The 20,601-nt window shown below is 43.8% G+C and overlaps 1 protein-coding gene across 2 annotated transcripts in view; it reads left to right on the top strand.

Annotated features, from left to right (window-relative positions):
- Positions 1-20,601, top strand: part of Pitpnc1 (phosphatidylinositol transfer protein cytoplasmic 1) — a 337,842-nt gene that overhangs the window by 217,374 nt on the left and 99,867 nt on the right. For both annotated transcript variants that reach the window (XM_008843193.2, XM_008843192.2), the window contains exon 5: positions 1,901-1,972. In XM_008843193.2, coding sequence (XP_008841415.1) covers positions 1,901-1,972 — 72 coding nt within the window. The remainder of the gene's footprint in view (positions 1-1,900; positions 1,973-20,601) is intronic.

Here is a 20,601-nt window from a genome sequence, read left to right as displayed (position 1 = left end):
CACCCACATCCATCAGCATCCATCTGATACACCCACATCCATCAGCATCCATCTGATACACCCACATCCATCAGCATCCATTGGAAGCTTCATCTCAGGATGCTTGACCTTTCAAATCTAATGGAGACACAGCAGGGCCTGGTGAGACAGGGACACTAGGGTGACCTTGCATTTAAGCCTCTGTCCTTTGTGTGGTTAAAAAGAGGGGCTGCCTTTTCTGGTCAAGCCCCTGGCAGCCTCACATGCAATCACTGCTGTTCACAGGCTGCTTCCTCGGGGCTCAGTTCTGTGCAATTCAGTTCTGGGGAATAAATGCAGGATCTTACACATTTGCTAAGCACACGTTTGACCATACAGCTGTGACCCCAGTCTCTTCACACTATATTTTTACCCACATCCCCTATTTGTTTGTTTTGAGGCAGGGTCTTCCTGTACTCATAGCTGGCTGGAACTCGCTATGTAGACCAGGCTGGCCTATCTCTCACAGAGATCCACCTGCCTCTGCCTCCCAAGTGCTGGGATTAAAGGTGTGTGCCACCATGCCCGGCCTATGCACAATCTTTTATGTAACCCTAATAGTGTTATGAACACATAATTATTGCTGTTTTAATAACTCTAGAGTTCCAAGAAGTTAATGGGATAATTAAAAGACACCTATTTTTAAAAATTTGTGTGTGTGTGTGTGTGTGTGTGTGTGTGTGTGTGTGTTTATGAGTATGTACTTGAACACAAACATGCATGCCGGTCAGATGACATCTTTTGGGAGTTGTTACCTCTCTTTCTACCATGTCTTGAGGTCTGAGGCTTGGTCCATCTTGTTTCTGTGGTGTGGTGTACTCCAGGCTAGCTAGCCCATAAGCTCCCAAGAAATTCTTCTGCCTCTGCCTCCCATCCCCTTATTGAAGTGGGATTACAAATGCACACAACCACATCTGGCTTTCCAGGGATAGAACTCAAATTACCAAGCTTGAGTGGCAAGTGTTTTTACCTGTTAAGCTATCTCACTGGCCCCTTAAAGTCACATGTTAAAACCAATTTAAAGCCAGGTGTGGTGGCAGACACCTTTAATCCCAGCACTCAAGAGGCAAAGGTAGGTGGATCCCTTGAGTTTCAGGCCAGCCTGATTTACATATCGAATTCCAGGCCAGCTGGGACAACAGGGAGACCAAAAAAAAAAAAAAAAAAAAAAAAAGTCTAGAGGCTAGGGAGTTTGCTCCTTGGTTAAAGTGCACCCAAGCACAAGGACCTGCACTTCGATCTCTGATACCTACGTAAAAGCTAAAAAAGTTGGCACATGTCATAATCCCAGCTGCAGAAACAGGCCAGTCCCTAGAGCTTGCTAGCCAAACTGGTGAGCTCCAGGTTTAGAGAGAGGCCTTGTCTCAAAAAAAAAAAAAAAAAATTAGACGAGTGACTGAGGAAAACACTCATCTTCAACCGTCGGAATCTATACACACAAGCACACCTACAGGTACACACTCGCACACCCCCACACACGCAAAGTCTATCTGACTTCAGTAATCTCTGATCTCAAAGTTGTACTCTACCACCTCCCTAATTTTATATGCAGATTTACATAAAAGTTAGGGTGGGTCCCCAGGGATCCAGAGAGTGCCCCCACCCTGAAGTTGGCCTCTACTACAGTGTCCGCTTTCCCATGTGGGTGACAGGGCTCACTTGCCTTCCAACATTATTTGCTGCTTCTGGTATGACTCCTGGACGAAGTGATGCTCAACGTGGTGGCTTCTCTTTGGAGAACATGGTTATTGATGGAGTATCTTAACATGTTTATTGTCAATGAGCATTCCAGACCAAACAGTCAGGCGAGCATCCCTGAGCCATGCTGAAGATCCGAAAAGAGGAAACAAGTTTCTAATCATAGTTTGCTTTTTCTCCATAGTGCTCCTTCCTGCCAAAGTTCTCCATTCACATAGAAACCAAGTATGAGGACAACAAAGGAAGCAACGACACCGTGAGTGACCCCCCTCACTCTGTGCTGCACTCGCATTATGGCTCTGATGGCCACAGTACTTCTAGCCCTGGGCCTGTGCCTGGGACCTCAGAGAGGGTCGGGCACTTGACCTCAGAGGGTTAATTCCCTGGGACTGGGCCTTGGAATGTCTTGTATTCCAGCTTTCCTTTCTTCTCATTTCTGTGTCCTTCCTACTGGCCCTCTGTGGTTGCCCCAAGAGATACAGAAGATGATGGAATGTGGAATTCCAGGATTTTGGTCCTGACCGTTACATTTAACATACACCTTCTCAGTGACTATTTGTACTGAGTGATAATCTCAGCACTTGGGAGGTGGAATTCAAAAGGATCAGAAGTTCAAGGTCATCCTAGTCATATGAGATCTTGTCTCATAAAAATCAATGAAAAGTGCTTGGAAAAATGAACGCAGTCAGATACATGTGCATACTATATCATATGGATGTTCATATATATACATGCACTCACACATGTAGCCTGGGAATCAGGGTAACTCCTGTAGTTTATTCACCCCAGGGACCATGCTGACTCTTGCAAATTTTAGTCAAGTATTTTGTTAATTAGCATTGCTTAAAATCCATCTGTTGGAGCCAGGCATGGCGCCTCACGCCTTTAATCCCAGCACTCAGAAGGCAGAGGCAGGGAGCTCTCTGTGAGGTTAAGGCCAACCTGGTCTATGTAGTGAGTTCCAGGCCAGCTGTGGCTACAGGGAAACTAAAAAAAAAAAAAAAAAAAAAAAAAAAAAAAAAAAAAATCCATCTATTTGAAACTGTAGAGATGATTCAGCATTTTAGAGGACATACTGGTCTTGCAGAGGACCCAAGTTCTGTTCCCAGCACCCATATAGGACAGCTCACAACTGCCTATAACTTCAGTTTTAGGGGATCCAACACCCTCTTCTGGTGTCCACAGGCACCTGCACTCATTTCCACAAATACACGCACACACACACACACACACACACACACACGCACGCATACTCCTAAGGTTTTTTGTTTTTTTTTTTTAGTTTAAATCCATCTTCTGGCCTGGCTTTTACCCCAGATTCTTCCAGGGGAGGCATTGTGATTAATTACCTTCTCTTAGGAGTGAATGTTTTGATGGAACCACAAGCTTCACCTGTGACAGGGCTGTGGGTTCCATGAGGACCTGTGAGGGGAACAGCCTGCATCTAGAAGCTGTGGAGGTTTTAATACTATCTACCTCATTGACAAGGTGTGGGGAGAATGATGAAGACTGGAACCATGTCAAATGGTCATAAGAAAGAGCTATGTAACGAGTGGACTCCTTTGGGGCCTTGACTGGGCCAAGAAAATGCGTGCGAAACAGGAAGCGGGTGGTAAGGTTCCAAAGTACCACCAGGAAAGACCTAAAGGCTTATAAACACCGTCAGCTGGAGTTCTTCAGGCAGTGGTGCTTCGTTTAGGTTTGGTTTTGGCTTTGTTTCATGGCTATGTGTGACATGGTATTCATGCATGTGTGTATGCATACTCACATGTATGGGGGTGACCACGCATATGCATGTGTGTGAGTGCATGTGTGTGGAGGGAGGCCTGGAGTTGATGTCAAGAGTCTTCCTGGATCACATGCCATCATAGTCATTGAGGCACTCTGTCCATTGAACCCAGGGCTGCATGGTACTGCTGGTCCAGCAGGTCAGCTTGCTCTGGGATCCTGTTTCCAAACTTCTGAACACTAGAATTGCAGGCTGCCACGCCCACACAGCATTTACTTGGGTTCTGGGGATCTGAACTCTGGGCCTCACACGTGTATGACAAGCACTTTAAGCACTAAGCTATCTCCTTAGCCCAAACTACTTTCTTTATAAATAAAGCTTTATTGAGACACAACCACATCTATCCAGTATGTTTGGTGCAGATTACTTCTCAGCCACAGAAGTGAGGAGTTGTTCCTTCCAAACCTGGACCTTTCTAGAATAAAACGTTGGAGCCTCCAGGCCTTGAAGCACTCAGAGCAGAATGGCACCCTTGAGATCACAAAATCTGCCTTTTTGATGCTCTTTGATTGCCCCCGTCCATGACCTGAAATCAGCACATTTTGCTGGCCAACTTCTTCAAAACCACACAGGGTATATACTTGAATCTTGGTAAAATAATGGCCTTTTCTGATTGAAAAATTAATATATAGTTATTACAATTTGAAATGTACAATGAGCAAAGCTCTAAAATGAAAAGGAAAGCCAGGAGTAACCCGGTGACTCAGAGATAAGTGCTGCTGTCCTTTTGGTTCACATTACAAGTTATTAATGATTTATTTTTTTACAAGTTCCTCCTAAGTTGAATCATACAGAGTGCTATTTTAAGCAAAGTACGGTGTACCCTTCCTCATATGAATTTTTAATTTCTCTCACTCCCTTTCTCTCTCTCTCTCTCTCTCTCTCTCTCTCTCTCTCTCTCTCTCTCTCTCATTTGTGTAAAAGCCAGAGGTTGGCACCAGGTGTCTTTCCCAATCACTCTCCACCTTATTTTTTGAGACTACATCTCTCACTCAACCTGAAGTCCACCTATTTGGTTATGCTGGCAGGTGAGTGAGCTCCAGGAATCTACCTGTCTCTGCCTCCCAGCACCTGGATTACAAGCAGGCAGCACCATGCCTAGCTGTTTACTTGGGTGCTAAGGAATTCAAATTTGGGTTCTCATGCTTGCGTGGCAAATGCTTTCCCCACTGAGCCATTTCCCCAGCCCCCACATATGATTTTCAATGACCGCACTGTCATCTGTACCTCAATGTGCTTCTTTAAACAATTGCTGCTCCCTGGATATTGAAATGGGCTTGACTGTTTTCTCATAACTGTGGACTGTCAGGAAAAGGATGGTAAAGATCAAATCCCAGAATTGCTCTTTCTGGTCTAGTTGAGAAATTGCATTTGTGAGCTGGAGAAGTGGCACAGTGGTTTAAGAGCACATACTGCTCTTCCAAAGAACCTGAATTCAATTCCCAGCACCCTCATCAGGCAGTTCACAATAACCTCTAACTCCAGTTCCAGGGGATGGGTCACCCTCTTCTGGCCTCTGTGGGTGCCTGGACTCAGGTACTGCACATAACCCCCATACAGACACACATAATTAAAAATAATAAAAGAAAAATATATAGTTTTTTAAATTTTTTTATTGAATTTTTGTGTATTTCATATAGAACATCTTAACCATCTTTATACCCCCTTCCCCACTGGCCTCCTCCCATAATCCCCCCACTTGAATTCATACATTCTGACATTTGTGTTAAGATCTGTCTTGTCAAGTTAATGTCTCCAGATGTCCCTCAGTTCAAGTTCATCCACTGGGATCTAGAGTCCCTCCCTTTAAGAAGATCAGCTCTTCCTCACCAAACAGTAATCAGCTGCCAATGATTCTTCAACTAAGATTAGGGCCTGCTTCCCATTTCCACAGTTTTGTGTTGGTTTTTTGTCTGCTTGAGTTTGCAAGGGTCTTGTGCATGCTGACACCATTGCTGTAGGTCCCTATGAGTCTCTAAGATCTATGTATGACCTTTCTAGCTATGTGTATTTGGCTAGGTTTACAGTACCACACATGAGTTTCCTCCCATTGAGTGGACTTTAAGTCCAATTAAGTAGCTCTTGATTACCAGCCCCAAGATAAAAGTGCCACTACTGCACCAATGTCATTTGCTGTGCTGGTCATTGATGAGGCCTGGAACTCACTTTGTAGACCAGACTGGTTTCAAACTCACAGAGATCCAATTGTCTCTGCCTCCCAAGTCCTGGGATTAAAGGAGTGTGCCACCACACTGGGCCTAAAATTTTTTTCCCACATATTTGTGTGTGTGTGTGTGTGTGTGTGCCCATGGAGGTCAGAAGACAACTTTCAGGAGTCATTTCTCACCTTACACCCTGTTTCCTGGGTGAACTCAAGGCATCAGGTTTGGCAGCAAGCACCTTTACCCACCAAGCCACCAGTCTTAAAAAGACATTTTTTTTTTTTTTTTTCTGGTCTTTTTTGAGACAGGGTCTCCCTGTAGCCCCAGGTAGTCTGAAACTCACTGTGTAGACCAGGCTGTCCTCAAACTCACAGAGATCTACCTGCCTCTGCCTCTTGAGTGCTGGGATTAAAGGCATGCACCACCACACTTGGCAAAAAGTATTTTTAAACTATCAACATTGTCTACCTTGAGAGTAAAGATCCAGGTTCGCGCCATGCCAAGTCTGCATCGCCTGCCCATGACTAGGGCCAGGCCTCTGGCAATCAGGGCTGACCTCAAGAAGTGCTCACCCCTAGACTCTGGTATGTGCCCTTGTAGCGTCAGTCAACCACCGATTCTGGGAGGAATGCAGCCTTGGTTCCTGACCTGGCTCCTCCCCAGCATGCTGACCCTGACAGTGCCTGTGGGCTGCTCCTTAGCTCCGGAGTGGCGCTCACCCTGCCCAGGTTTTCGTCCTGCTACCTTACACCAAAACCTCATATGTGTTTCCACCTGACTTCCTGCCCTAGCCTCTTCTTCACCCTACTGTCAGCTCCCCGTGTGTTACTTCTGGGACCACTGGCCTGGAAAGCCCAGGCCTGATTTGATTTCCCTCCTTTGTGGAGTCACCCTCCCCTAATTTACACGATCAGAGGTAATCGTCATTCAGCTGGCGCAACGTTGATCCTAGGGAGGCAGAAAAGAAGGGCTTAGGGCTTCACTCATGCAGGCAAATGCTTCCAGATCTCGAGTGCATATTTATTTAAGAATGCTTTAATGATGACAAGTTACTCCGTCCAGGCAGAGTTTCAAATCCAGAGCCTTAAGCCGGTGGCTTGTGCTGGCTCTTGTTCTGCCTAGGGTAGAGTATGGGGCATGTGGAGGAGGCAGCGTTTAGAAAGCAGTGCATTGTGGGTATTTCACCCATCCCTACTCAGGCACGTTATTTAATAAACTCAGTTCATCGCTGCCTTTTCTGTGGACGGTCTTATCATTCAGCCTCCACCTTCTACGCAGCTATCGGCACCGTTCCTCCCCTACCTGCCAGAAATTTAATGAAATGGATGCTGATAAGAAACAATAATTAAATTGAAAGACGCTAGTGATAATCACGTTGATTAGTGGTTGAACAGAGTACATGCTGTTATCCTATCATCAGTTATCATAAAAGTAAATTTTTATGTGATCCAAAAATCTAGCTAAAAAAAAAACAGTGGCTGGATAACTGGATAGATATATCTGTCCCTCATGAAAGAATAAAATTAGTAAATTTACGATTGTGTAAACCTTCAAAGTGTGATTACATTAGCCAGGACACAATGGAGAAGTTGTCTTAAATTGAGGCCCATTTATCTCATGCACATACTGATGGGAATTATTTAGACCTTAATTAGCTCTGGGGAGGATGGCACCATGCCAAGACTAGGTTCTGTTGTTTGTCCAAGGCCATAAATCGGGATCTGAGAGAGTCAGAGCTTAGCGCTGCCTGGTTCAGCTGAAGGGGAGGCTGCTCCTGTGACATCTGCTGCCAGGTGACTGGTATGCCAGGACATTAACGGAGCAGCCTGGTGTCTGCTTCCTCTTTCAAACAAAGCAGGCACCATGCAAAGTGGTAGTTCTCAGCTCTGGCTGCACACTGGGCTCACCTAAACTTGCTTGTTTGTTTGCCTGATTGCTTGCTTGAGACAGGATTTCACTCTGTAGTCCAGGCTGGCCTGAAACGCACTACATACCCACGCTGGCCTCACTTTTGAGTGATCTTCCTGCCTCAGCCTCTCAATAGCTAGGATTATAGGCATGTGTCACCATGTCCAGATTACCTGAAAAAGTTGTTTGTTGTTGTTTATTTTTTATTACATTTACTTGAGGTGCGTGTGTGTGTGTGTGTGTGTGTGTGTGTGTGTGTATGTTGGTACACACATGCCATAGTTCATGTGTGGAGGTCAGAGGAAACTTGAAGTAGCTGACTGTCTCCTTCATGTGGGTCTCAGGGATCAAACATCAGGCTTGGTGGCAGGCACCTTTACCTGCTAAGGCGTCTCACCAGCCCTCACCTGTGAAGTTTTAAGTACTTAGAGCCTACCTTTCTAGGATTTTGGTTGAATTAGTCCCAGGTACAGACTAGATAAACACCAGCCAACACACCAAGAATGGAGCACTCATTCCAGAAAGCTGATTTCTCCATATGGGCTCCCCCTGTGGCTGAGCCTCCTCTGTTCTCCTGGTGAGACATATATAGGATGTACTATCCCCATCCACTATGGCAGTCTAGATCAGTGGTTCCCAATCATAGCTTCGTGTTGAAATCATCTGAAAAACTCAGCAATCCAACGCCCCTGTCCCAGCCCAAGAGACCATGGTTTCACTGATCATGGGTAGACTCTAGGCATGGGATTTTTAACACACCCCCCAGGTAGATCTAAGGGACAAGGGTAAAATCTGCACCCGCAGATTTTATGCATAAACACTCAGGAATCTAGGCTATCCAAACATCACTTCTTTTAATGAAAATAGAACGGTCTCCATAAGCCTTTTTGTGGACTCGGGAGATTGTTTCAGCGTTTCAATGCTTGCTACCCGAGTGTGAGGATGAGAGTTTGGATTCCCTGAAACCCACCTTTAGTTCCAGTCTTGGAAGGTGGAGACCAGGTTCCCAAAGCAAGCAAACTGGCTGGCAAGACTAGCCATATTGGTGAGCTCTGGGATTGATTAAGGGACCCTGCCTCCGTGAATAAGGTGGAAAGGCCATCAAGGATGATTGTAGGCATTAATCTCAGGCCTCCACACGTACACAAACACACACACAATGGCAAGGGGTCTTTTGTGACCACCAGCCCGTCCATATTCTTGTCAAGAACATAATTCCTCCAAGAGGAGAGCCCTTTGCTAAGAAGGAGGAACGTCTTGTTCTTTTCCAGTTCTGGGAAATTAAGCTGTGTCTTTCACAGTGCCCTCCCTGGGCACTGCCTGAAAGAAGTATTTGTAATTTATTGAGTTTCTAGTCCATCTATGCTGTAATGAAAGAACACAGAGTTGTTCTTTATGAGACAAAAAGATCAGTACAGTGTTCAAGTTCCAGCTGTGTGACCTTAAGCAGTTCCATTAACCAATCACCATCTTGGTTTCTTTATCAAAGAATATAGAATTTATAATGCTTGTGTCGGCATGAAGGAGTCTCGGAGATTAGTTTACATGAAGGCAGCATGTAAACTGGGGGCGCCTGTACACATGTTTCAAACCTCCATCATAGTGCCATACCTCAGGTTGATGGGGTTTTCTAGTGAAACTCTGATCTGGTCCAACCACTGATACCCAACAAGTTTAGAAATTTTTTTGCTTTATTATTGTTGTTGTTTTTGATTTGCAATAATCTAAACCAAGGTGATGGATTGGGCTGGAAAAGCAGCCGTGGATGAAGAGGGAGGAGATGGATACATTTTTGAAGCATCTACTTTCTGTTGGAATTGATGTAGGGTGTGTGCTCAAAGGGCAACATAATGATGACCTTTGGATTTCTAGCTGTGTCCATTGACTTGGTTGTTCTTCCTGGAAACACTGGGGTAGAAGCAGGTTCTGTGAGGATATGGATGGTATAGTCCCCTTACATAGGATGTTTGAGGTCCCAGTGAGACTTCCAAGAGGAAGGTGGGCAGTTGGTTACATGAATCCACAATTTATAGATGTATAGATCATGATTCAGAGATGGAAATGGTTGAAATAAATTCAGGGAGAGAAATGACAGAAAATAGAAGATTCCAAAGCTCCAGGGACACGAGAAAGACCATCCATGGCTTTCATGTTCGACTTCTGAAAACTCTTCACTCCTTGGTTAAGACTTGTTTTCTCTTTGTGTATGGTGTGGTGGATCAAGCCCAAGGGTTTGTGTATGCTAAGCCTGTACTCCACCACTGAGCTACAGCACCTCCCGCCGGCCCTTCGTTTACGTGTGTGTGTGTGTGTGTGTGTGTGTGTGTGCGTGTGTGTGTATACATGTGTACCTGTGTACGTGCGTACCTGTGTGTGGGTGCCTTTGGAGGCCAGAGGTCAATATCAGTTGCTCTCCACCTTATTTTTTGAGACAGATTCACTCACTGAGCCTGGAGCTCATCAATTCTGCTAGACTGGCTGGCCATCGAGCCTCAGGGATCCTCCGGTTTGTGCCTCCCAGCACTGGGATTACAGGGGCATGTAACTACACCCAGTTTTATGTGGTTGCTGGGACTGAGCTTAGGTCCTCATGCTTGACTGATTGAGCCATCTCCACAGCCTCTTCTTTTTCTTTTAATTTTGTATTTTGTAACAGGGTTTCACTAAGTTCCACAGGCTAGCCCTGAATTCCTTCTGTAATTTAGGCTGGCCTTGAACTGGCAATCCTCCTGCCTCAGCCTCCTCCGTAACTGGGATTATAGGCCTGTACCACGAGACATGTCTGAAAATTCATTTTCATCTGGGTGTGATGGCACACACCTTTAATTCCAGATAGAGGCAGGTGGAGCTCAGTGAGATCAAGGACGGCCTGGTCTGCAAGGTGAGTTCCAGGATAGCTGGTGCTAAAGGGAGATCCTGTCTCACCAAGAAAAAACAAATTATTTCAATCACTGAGTTGTTCTTGGTTTAGAAAATTAGACTATCTTATTCAGTTAACTACAAATCTTATCAGAGGAATCAAATTTCATCCTTGGAGGCTGCATTTGAATGAACTGCATAAACATCTCAGTGCTTGACGAGACTCAGATTGAAGTGCCTTAAGAGATGGCCAATACATAGTACTTTCCTCCTAAGCCCAAGTAGCTGATCCTGGAAGTGACCAGCTGACCCCAGAAGGAACCAGCTTTCAAACAGAAAACTTCGTCATTTTTAGGAGAACTGGATTTATAGATGATTACAATAGTGATCACAAAGTTAGTTTCACTATTAGTATTAGTAACATCCAGAGGATGGCATGCTAAAATCCTTCATTAACACATTTCAAAATGTAATAAAATTAATTTGTCAAGCAGGAGCGCCAGCGCGAACCGCAGCATCCGTGTTTACAGGTCTCTGGAGCTGATTATCATTTCCTTAAATGGTTTCTAATTGAGGATTATGAGGAGGAAAAAAAGGCATTGGCTTTATTTTTAGAACCTGATCTCTGATGTCTTCAACTTTTATGGTTCTGTTTTTAACCTTGGAAGATTATAACCAGCCACCTACAAAATCTGCAATTTTCTTTAATAAGTCAGTACATGGTAAAAAAGAAGGTGGTATAAAACACTCCCATTTTCAAGTTGGGAGGATTATTATCCACTTTGGTCCATGAAGTGGGAAGTCGATGACTTTACTCAGTCTCTGTCTAATGGTATCATTTTGAGGACAATGGGGGAAACAGGTCATACTTGATTACTTGAGATGTGGCTGTTGCTATTTGTGATAAAATTTGTGATCTGAGAGCTAGAGGTTAAAAATAAAAAGCAATAAGAAGAATTAGCCAGAACGGTCACTCGTACCTGTAATCCCGGCATGTGGGAGGCTGAGGCAGGAGGATTGCCATGAGTTTGAGGTCAGCCTTGACTACATAGTAAGATCTTGTCTCAGAAAGCAAAGAATTTTGGCCAGTTCTTCTGTAGAGTATTTCTCTAGTTGGATTTATCAGATTATTTCATTATGACAGAAAGCAGCTTAAACATCTTAGAAAGAGTCATCCACAGTGAGGGCATGTCCTTCTCAGAGGGTCACAATGGAAGGCACCCTGGGTCCCTTCATGTCATTATTAGTGCGATGTGAACTCTGCTCCTTGTGGAACCTTCTGGGTGGCTCTATGCTTAAAATCAATGCCTAGTCTCAAAATGATGCTTTCAGATCTCGTGAATGGCCTGTTCCACAGTCCTGGGATTACTGACATGCACCACCACACCCAGCTTCTAAATTATTTCTTGTGTAAGGTTTTATCTAGAATACCCAGCATGTGGCATGTGGCAGATAATGCTCATGAGCTCTGGTATTGAAACAAATGATTAAACCAAGATAGCAACAGGAGATAAGGATGTCCCCAAATCCATTTCACCCAAGGTTGTGAGGAAACTAAACAATGCAATAAGAAATGAAAAGTGTGCTTTGATGGCACTTGTAGAATGGAAATAATACAGGGAGGAGAAGCAACTCCCTTCATGATGCCAGGACACAAAAGTGACACCTTCTAAAACGTGATCTGTCCTGTAAGAGAAAAGAAATAAGAATGTATACATAGTATATTACATATATCAGGGCTCAGAAGGCAAAATCATTTGCTGAACAAGCCTGATGACCTGAGTTTCATCCCCAGAACTTGAAATGGCTGGCGAGAACTGACTCCCAAAAGTTGTCCTCTGACTCCACATGCACACCATGACGTGCATGTGCCCACATTCACATACACAATAATAATAAATAAAATTTAAAGTTAAAAAAAAACATGTTTAATGCCTCCCATGCTCAAAAATAATAAAACCAAATTAATAAGTGCATGAAGGAGAGGCAATTTTAAATGCAATGCAAATAGAAATCAGTGGACTGGAGTGTATTTTAAAGATTTATTTATTTTTAATTGTGTGTGTGTGTGTGTGTCTATGTGGGGATATGTGCACATGAGTGCAAGTGCTCACGGAATCCAGAGGCATCAGATTCCCCAGGAGCTGGAGTTACAGGTGGTTGTGAACTGCCCAACATGATTGCTGGGAATTGAACTCAGGTCCTCTGGAAGAACAGTATGTGCTCTTAACCACTGAGCCATTTCTTCAGCCCTTTAAATTTTTTTGAAATTTCTGTTCTGTATATGAGTGTTTTACCTGTGTGTATGTAAGCACACCTGTGTCATGCAATACCCCCGGGAGCCAAAAGAGGGCATCAGATTCCCTTGGAACTGGTGGTTAGGAGCCATGTGGACACTGGGAACAGAACCCAGGTTCTTTGCAAGAGCAGCCACTGTTTTTAGCAACTGAGCCATCCCTCCAGATCCTGGAATGCATTTTGAATGATTAAAATAGTCACAAGGAAGGGGACAAAAAAATTTACCCCAGAAGGAAAAAGGGCGGGGAGAGAATCCTACCCCAAGGAATTGTGAATTATAAAGTTTTTTGGCTATATGCTTCAGTCCAAGGACAGAAGAACTATAAACACAGCCAGGCACAGTAACACACATCTCTAATTCGATCTACTAGTGAAGCCAGGGAAGGGGGATCACAAGTTTCAGGCCAGCCTGGACTACTTCATGAATCTGAGGCCAGGCTGGTAGATTAGCAAGACCCCATCACAAAGTAAAGTTCAGAAGAGGTTAGGAACAAAACTCAGTGGTGAAGTGATAGCCTTGCATGTGAAAAGGCCTGTGTTCGGCCCTCAGAACAAAAAGGGGGAGAACGAGGGAGGGAGCAAATTACAAGCAAATATTAAATTCTAAGCTTTACATTTCTACCATAGTAGGAGCTTGTTCATATATATGACACTCTTTGTTTGTTTCTTTGGGTTTTTGTTTATTTTTAGAGACAGGGTTCCCCTGTAGCCCCAACTGTCCTAGAACTTGCTATGTAGACCAGGCTGACTGCAAACTCACTGAGATCTGCCTGCTTCTGCCTCCTGAGTGCTTCAATTAAAGGCATGCAGGCCACACCCTGCCCTATTTTCCTTTTTAAAAAATTTATTTGTTGTGTGTGTGCACATGTGTCAGGGCATGCTTATAGAGGTCAGAAGACAGCTTGTGGGGATTGGTTCTCTCCTTCTACCATGAAAGTGCTGGGGTATTGAACTCAGGTCCCTCAGGCTTGGTGGCAAGTTCCTTTACCCAATGCGTCATCTTGCCAACCCACTGAAACTGTTTTCTTGACGATGTAATTTTGGGGAAATCAACAATTGTGGAAGATTAATAGAAGCTAGAGAAGTAAATCTCCATCTTCAGCCACCACAGTCATTGCTCTGGTTGGCAAACATCGCTGGATGCAGAAGCAGGAGCGTAGTATGGTGAGAACTGGGTGTAGTAGTGCAGGCCTGTAATCCCAGCATTTGGGAGGTGGCAGAGGCAGGGGGATCAGGAGTGTAGGGTCCCCCTCAACCTTAATAGCAAGTTCAAGTCAGCCTGGACTACACAAGACCTGTCTCCAAAACCAAAACAAAAAACTAAATGATTTTCTAAATTAAATGTAATTCCACTGAAAATCTAGCAGGCTTGCTTTCATAAATTGATTATAAAATCAAATGGAAAATAAAAATCCAAAAATAGCCAGGACAAGTTTTAAACAAAGAACAGAGAGAAAGTTAATCTTTCAGATAGAAATATCATGTGAAAAAATGGGATGTGGGCACAAAGACAGGCTCTCTCAGCTGATACATAATAAGTCAGGTGTCTCAGATTGGAGGAGAGGAGAAACAAAACCCTCAGAAAATGACATTGAGTTAGATGACCTTCCATATGGAAATATAAGGAGCTAGATCCTCACCTCAAACTTTACTTAAAAATAACCCCTAAAAGGAATCTATAAACATAATTTAAAAATCAATTGATGGAAAAAAAAATCAGTTGGTGGGGGGCGGGAGAGATGGCTCAGCAGTTAATAGCACTGGTTGCTCTTGCAGAGGACCTGGGTTCAAATTCCAGCACCCACATGGAGGCTAACAGCTATCTGTAACTCCAGTTCCAGGGTATCTGACGCCCTCTTCTGACCTTCACAGGCACAACATGACACAGGTGCATTTACATACATGCAGGCATAACACTCATATATATAAAATAAAAATAAAGTTAAAAAATATCACTTAGAGGACAGGTGTGGTGGCACATACCTTTAATCTTAGCACAGTGGAGGCAGAGGCTGTCTTCTGACTTCCACATGAGTGTTGTGTCACATGTACCACACACACACATAATACACACACACACAGACAAATGTAACAAATTTTAAATGATTTAGGAATAGTTTTTTTATTACTATTTTTACATGTTTTGTAAGATAAAATTTATTTTAAAAATATATGGATCAGGTTCACAACAAATTTACCATGGCTGTCAGCCTAGAGTAAAGGCAGAAGGGATTTCAACCTGTTCTTATGTGTCAGGGTTTTACTGTGTAGCCCACACTGGCTTCAAATTCACTGCATAACCCAGGCTGGTCTTGAATTCATGATCCTCCTCCCTCTGCCTCCCAAGTGCTGGGATTACAGTCATGTGCCACCACACCAGACTTACATTTTGAATTCTGAGAAAGAAAATATCTGATCAAGTCAGTGTTCCGTGAGGCTCAGCCCCATCTTTTCTAGAATCATTCTCAGCCCCAGTCACTAGCTTTGCAATTGTTTCCCAAATATTTGTCTATCTTTTCTCCTCATAAGAGACCTAATTACTGTGGGAAAACTGTACTTCACTTTAAAAAAAACAAAGCATGGCTTTCTTGTTTATTTACCTAGAGCTTTGTGTTTATGTTTGTGGAGCTGTTTTTGGTACTTTTGTGGATGAATGGCTCATGACAGATGGTGACCAACAACCTTTGGATCTTGGAGCATTTTCTGTGAGGACATTTCAGGAATTTGCCAAAAGCTAGCAGCTGGCCAGATCCACTTAGTAGGATGATGTACTAAGTTCAGCAAAATCACTAGCCTTGGCCCAAACGGGGTTCATTTAGAGTAGGGCTCTGCAGTCGTCTGAACTTTCCAGCTGGCAAATGAGGAAACGAGGCACAGTCAGAGCACAGGCGAGAGGGTGCTGTGAGATGACGCATGCCCAGTGCCCTCTCAGTGGTGGTCCTTTTCTTTGACTTCTGTCATGGGCACTGCTTCAGAGCTGGACTCATGCAAGTCTACAATTCTAGAAATTAGTCTGGAGGGAAAAGACTAATAAGTGCTCACATTTCTGAAGCCTGCAGTTGCTCTGTTCCCACCAAGCTGGGGCATCCTCAGACATGGCGGAGACAAGGTGGAGGAGGATAGGTGGTCCCTGGCCCGACCACTGGATCCTCTGTAGGGTGGCCAGGAAGATGGGAGTTTAGGTTTTAGACACTGTTTTTCTTTGGATCTCATCTGGAAAGGACCCTGCTTGGCAGAGCTCTGTCCCAAGAGCCACCTGTTCTGTTATTCAGGGTAGTGCTCAACACGTTGGAGGCAGGCTCAGGAAGGGTTGAAAGCTGCAGGGGCTAGAGTCGGACCAGTGGGGTTTGATTCCCAGACATGTTCCTTACGCCCTAGAACACGGGTATCATGTTCAAATGTGCTAACCGTATAGTGCACTTAGAATAGTGCTTGGTGCACATGATAGGTCTGTACTGTGTTTGCAGATATTGGTGGTTCCATATTTCATCAATTCCAATATGGTCATTTTTCATGTTTTAGTGACCCTAGAATAAAATACATGTTGGAGTTGACAGTGCCAAGCATGGTGGTGCATGCCTTTAATCAAGAGGCAGAGGTAGATGGGTCTCTGTGTTTTGGAGGCCAGCCAGGTCTACATAGTGATTTCAGTCCAGCTAGGGCTACATAGTGAGACCCTGTCTCAAAAATAAATAAATAAACAAGCATTTAAAAAAAAAAACAGAGTTGATCGCATCTTCTGAGTGACAGCACTTTCTTCTTGTTCTGATTCAGTGGGTGATGTCTTCGATTTAGTGTGTTGGTTTATCCAGATCACGTGCTCCTGCAGAGGATGCCAAGTGTCCTTTGGGAGTGCATGAATTACTTTTTTTTTTTTTTTGGTCTTTTTGAGACAGGGTCTCCCTGTAGCCCCAGCTGGCCTGGAACTCACTTATGTAGATCAGGCTGGCCTTGAACTCACAGAGCTCCACCTGCCTCTGCCTCCCAAGTGCTGGGATTAAAGGCATGCGCCACCATGCCCAGTTATGAATTGCTTTTTTTTTTTAAAGTTTTATCTTCTTGTTCATTTACCGTGTATGTCTCTGTGTTTGCCAAGGAATGCCTGTGGAGGCCGGGGGATAACTTGCAGGGCTCAGTTCTCTCTTCCATTCTGTTGAATTGGGCTTTTATGCTATTGCTGCTGGTATCTTGTGTGTGAGAGCTGTGGCTAATTTTCCTGTCTGCACCATCCATCTCACTGTAGGAATAGTGGGGTTACAGACACCAGCCACCACATCTGCCTTATTTTTTTTAAACTTGAGTTTCCGGGGATGGGACTCGGATCATCAGTGTTGCACTGCAAGAGTTTTTAACCTCTGAGCCATCTCACAAGCTGGTGAGTCACTTTCATGTTCACTGGACCAAACACCTGACAGAAACAACTTAAGGGAGGAAGGATTTTTCTTGGATCATGGTTTCAGAGGGTTCATCCCATGAGAGCTTGGCCCCACACTCCTGGACAGAGCCTCCTAACTTTTGGAGCAATTGGAGAATTAGGTTGCTGACATCTTTGTAAATAGGAGGCAGAGAATGAGAAAGGAACAGAGTACCACATATAACCTTCAAACACACTCCCTTACAGTCCTGAAGTTTCCAGAACCTCCCAAAATAGCACCCCCAGCTGGGGACCAAGTGTCCAACACAGAAGCCTGTGGGGAACATTTCATATTCCAACCATAACAGTGTGTTTAAGCACCAAATGTTGTTTTCATAGAAAATGTGAACACTGAACTGGCTTCTGCCAAATGAAAGTCATTGAATAATCAACTACTCTTGTCATTCGGGCCTGGAAGAGTGTTTGTTACCTTTTTTTCCAGGATAGTGACAGGCTTCCTAGTAATGCCAATGACTTGCCAGAGCTCTGGAAAGGGGACTGTCTCATTGCCTTCCACAGGAAGATTGAAAGCCATCCTCTTTGTAAAGTGGATTTCTTGAGAAAATCCCTGGATGCCATCTATCTGATAACATGCCTTCAAGGACAAAGTCTTGGCTGGTATTTCAGCCTCTTTTAAAAATGTGGGGTGAGGGGATGATGGTAGCTGAGCGGATGGAAAGAAGGTAATGATTTCCAATGGCCACGGTTTCTAAGCAATTTTTCTCTTTTGATGCATTCCGTGATGCTTCCATCTGCTCCCCGACTTGCACACACGCCCTGCTTTTTAACCAGGCAGCATGTCAGCTGTTGCTCACCAAACTCTGTATTGGATCTTCTAGGACTAAGAGTGACACTATCTGATAGTAAAAAGCTGTTCAAGCATATATTCTTTAATTAAATTTTTGACATTTTATCTGTATGTGTGTACACTCTTGTGTGCATGTGCACATGCCACAGTGTGCCTGTGAGTCCCAGGGATTGAACTCAAGTTGTCAAGCTTGGCAGCAAGTGCCTTTACCTACTGAGCCATCTTGCTGACCCATATTAAATCATATTTAGGGGAACTGGAGAGATGGCTCAGTGTTAAGAGCACTGGCTGCTCTTGCAGAGGATCCAGGTTCAATTCCCAGCACCCACATGGTGATTCATATCTATCCATAACTCCAGTTCCAGGGGATCCAACGCCCTCTTCTGACCTCCATGGGCACTGCACAACAGAAATGCACTTATATACATGCAGAGAATACACTCATACACATAAAATGAAAATAATATTTTTAAGAATCATATTTAGATCATCTTGCCTTTACTAATACCCATTAAAGACCTATTTATTCATTTATTTTTATCATGCATGTGTTTGTGCATATGTGTGATGTATGAACTCAGGGCCTATGCTTGTACAATAAGTTCTTCCTCCTACTAAGCCATCTCCCCAGCCCTGAAGACCTATTTCTGTTCCATCACTATTATGTGCATAAGCTGATTAAATATAGACTTCATGGAGTTTCGTCCTCTTCCCAGCCCTTTAAGAAGAATACCTTTGGACTATGAATACCTTTGGTCATAAATACCTTTGGACTATGCAGACTATTCTCAGGAATAATTTTAATTATCTTAATTATGCTGATCAAGTTATTAATAACTACATGTTGAAAAGAACCAGCTAAATACCCCGATGAAGCTGAGTTTGGTAGCATTCCTGTCATATCAGGACTGGGATTGCTGAGGCAGAAGGAACAGGATTCGAGGCTAGCCTGAGGTACAGAGTGAGAGCCTGTCTCAGAAAAAAACAACAACCAAATAAATAAATGCCATCACAGAATAAATACTCATGAACAAAACCAAATTGTGATCCTTGGTACTGAAGGGTTTTGGTGTCAAAATTGTTACTAACTCAACTTCTCCTTGGCCACATTTCAGAACCGAATTAATGGAATGAAACAGGAAATATACTAAGAACAATCTTCAGGAATAAAGGCTATTGCAAAGATTTAAATTTTTTCCTGGTAACATTATTTTGATCTATAGGGGAAACTTTGTTTTCAGCACTCAACTAAATTCTCTCAGAACCCTCTGGGTCTCTTGAAATAGATAAGATAGCAGTTGCACACATGGTGTGCCTTTGTTGAGGGTTTCTGTAACAGAAAAACAATCTCCCTGGGGCTGGCGGAGTAGCTGTGTGCCCTAGAGCACGGGCTTACCACTCTGGGTTCAATCCCCAGCAAAGCAGATTGCCTTTTTGAAAAGGGGAATCAGAGGCTAGAGAGATGGCCCAGTGGTTAGGAGCACTGACTACACTTGCAGAGGACCTGGGTTTGGTTCCCAGCACCTACATGGCAGCTAACTACTGTCTGTAACTCCAGTTCCCTGAACTCAATGCCCTTTTCTGGCTTCTTGCACGCATGTAGTGCATTTACATACATGCAGACAGAACACTCGAACACATAAAGTAACTTTTAAAAAGAAAAAGGACTCAAGGAAGGGTGAGATGACTCAGCAAGTAGAGCACCTGGAAGCTATGGAATCCTGACAGCCAGAGTTGGGCCCTTGGAACCCACATAAAGGTAGAAGGTGAGAACCGACTCCACAGTTATCTTCTGCCCTCCACATGCCCACCCGCACATACATTCCCCCTCCCCCAATGCACACTTTTTTTTTAATGTTAGGGGAATCATAAACCAGATGTGGTTGCACGTGCCTATAATCCCAGCTCTGAAGAGGTGAGGGACACAAGAAGACCAGAAGTTCAAGGCTAGCTTTGGCTAGATAGCAAGTTTTAGGCCAGCCTGAGCTATACAAGACCCTGCCTCAAAAAATAAAAGTGAAAAAGGAAAATGGCGCTCAGGGGTGACAGCATTCTGCTTTGGCTAGGAGTTCATATAACTGCTTACTGCTTCCTGTTCCTAAGATCTGCACTTGCTATTTAAAACTTTTACTATTGGGAAAAAATAATTCTCTCATCTAATTAAGTATAAGAAATTAATCAGTGACTCCCTCTCAGTACACAGTTCTTTAAATTTATTTTACATTTATTTATTATTTATTTATTTATTTATTTATTGTGTGTGTGCAACCCCACAAAATTGTCCTCTGCCTTCCACATGCGCGCACACACACACACACACACACACACACACACACTCACACACTATAGCATATATGTGGAGATCAGAGGACAACTTACAGGATTCAGTTCTCTCCTTCCACTGTGTGGGTCTCAGGAATCAAACTCAGATCATCAGCCTTGGTGGCCAGCACCTTTTCCTCCTTAAGCCATCTCGCTGGCTTTTTGCAGATTTTTTGACAGTTTGTTTTTGGGGGTTTTTAAAGATTTGTTCCATAACTGCCTTAAATACCAGAGCTTCAGGCTCCCAGTTTTGTAGGCTTGCACCATAGGGCATTGAGGGGCAGCATATACAACAGGTAAAATTATACTCTGTAGTTATGCAAAT

The sequence above is a fragment of the Nannospalax galili genome, unplaced genomic scaffold (assembly GCF_000622305.1).
Source record: "Nannospalax galili isolate Female #2095 unplaced genomic scaffold, S.galili_v1.0 scaffold781, whole genome shotgun sequence".
Lineage (NCBI taxonomy): Eukaryota > Metazoa > Chordata > Mammalia > Rodentia > Spalacidae > Nannospalax > Nannospalax galili.
The sequence above is the reverse complement of the archived record's forward strand: the minus strand, read 5'-3'. Positions and strand labels throughout refer to the sequence as shown.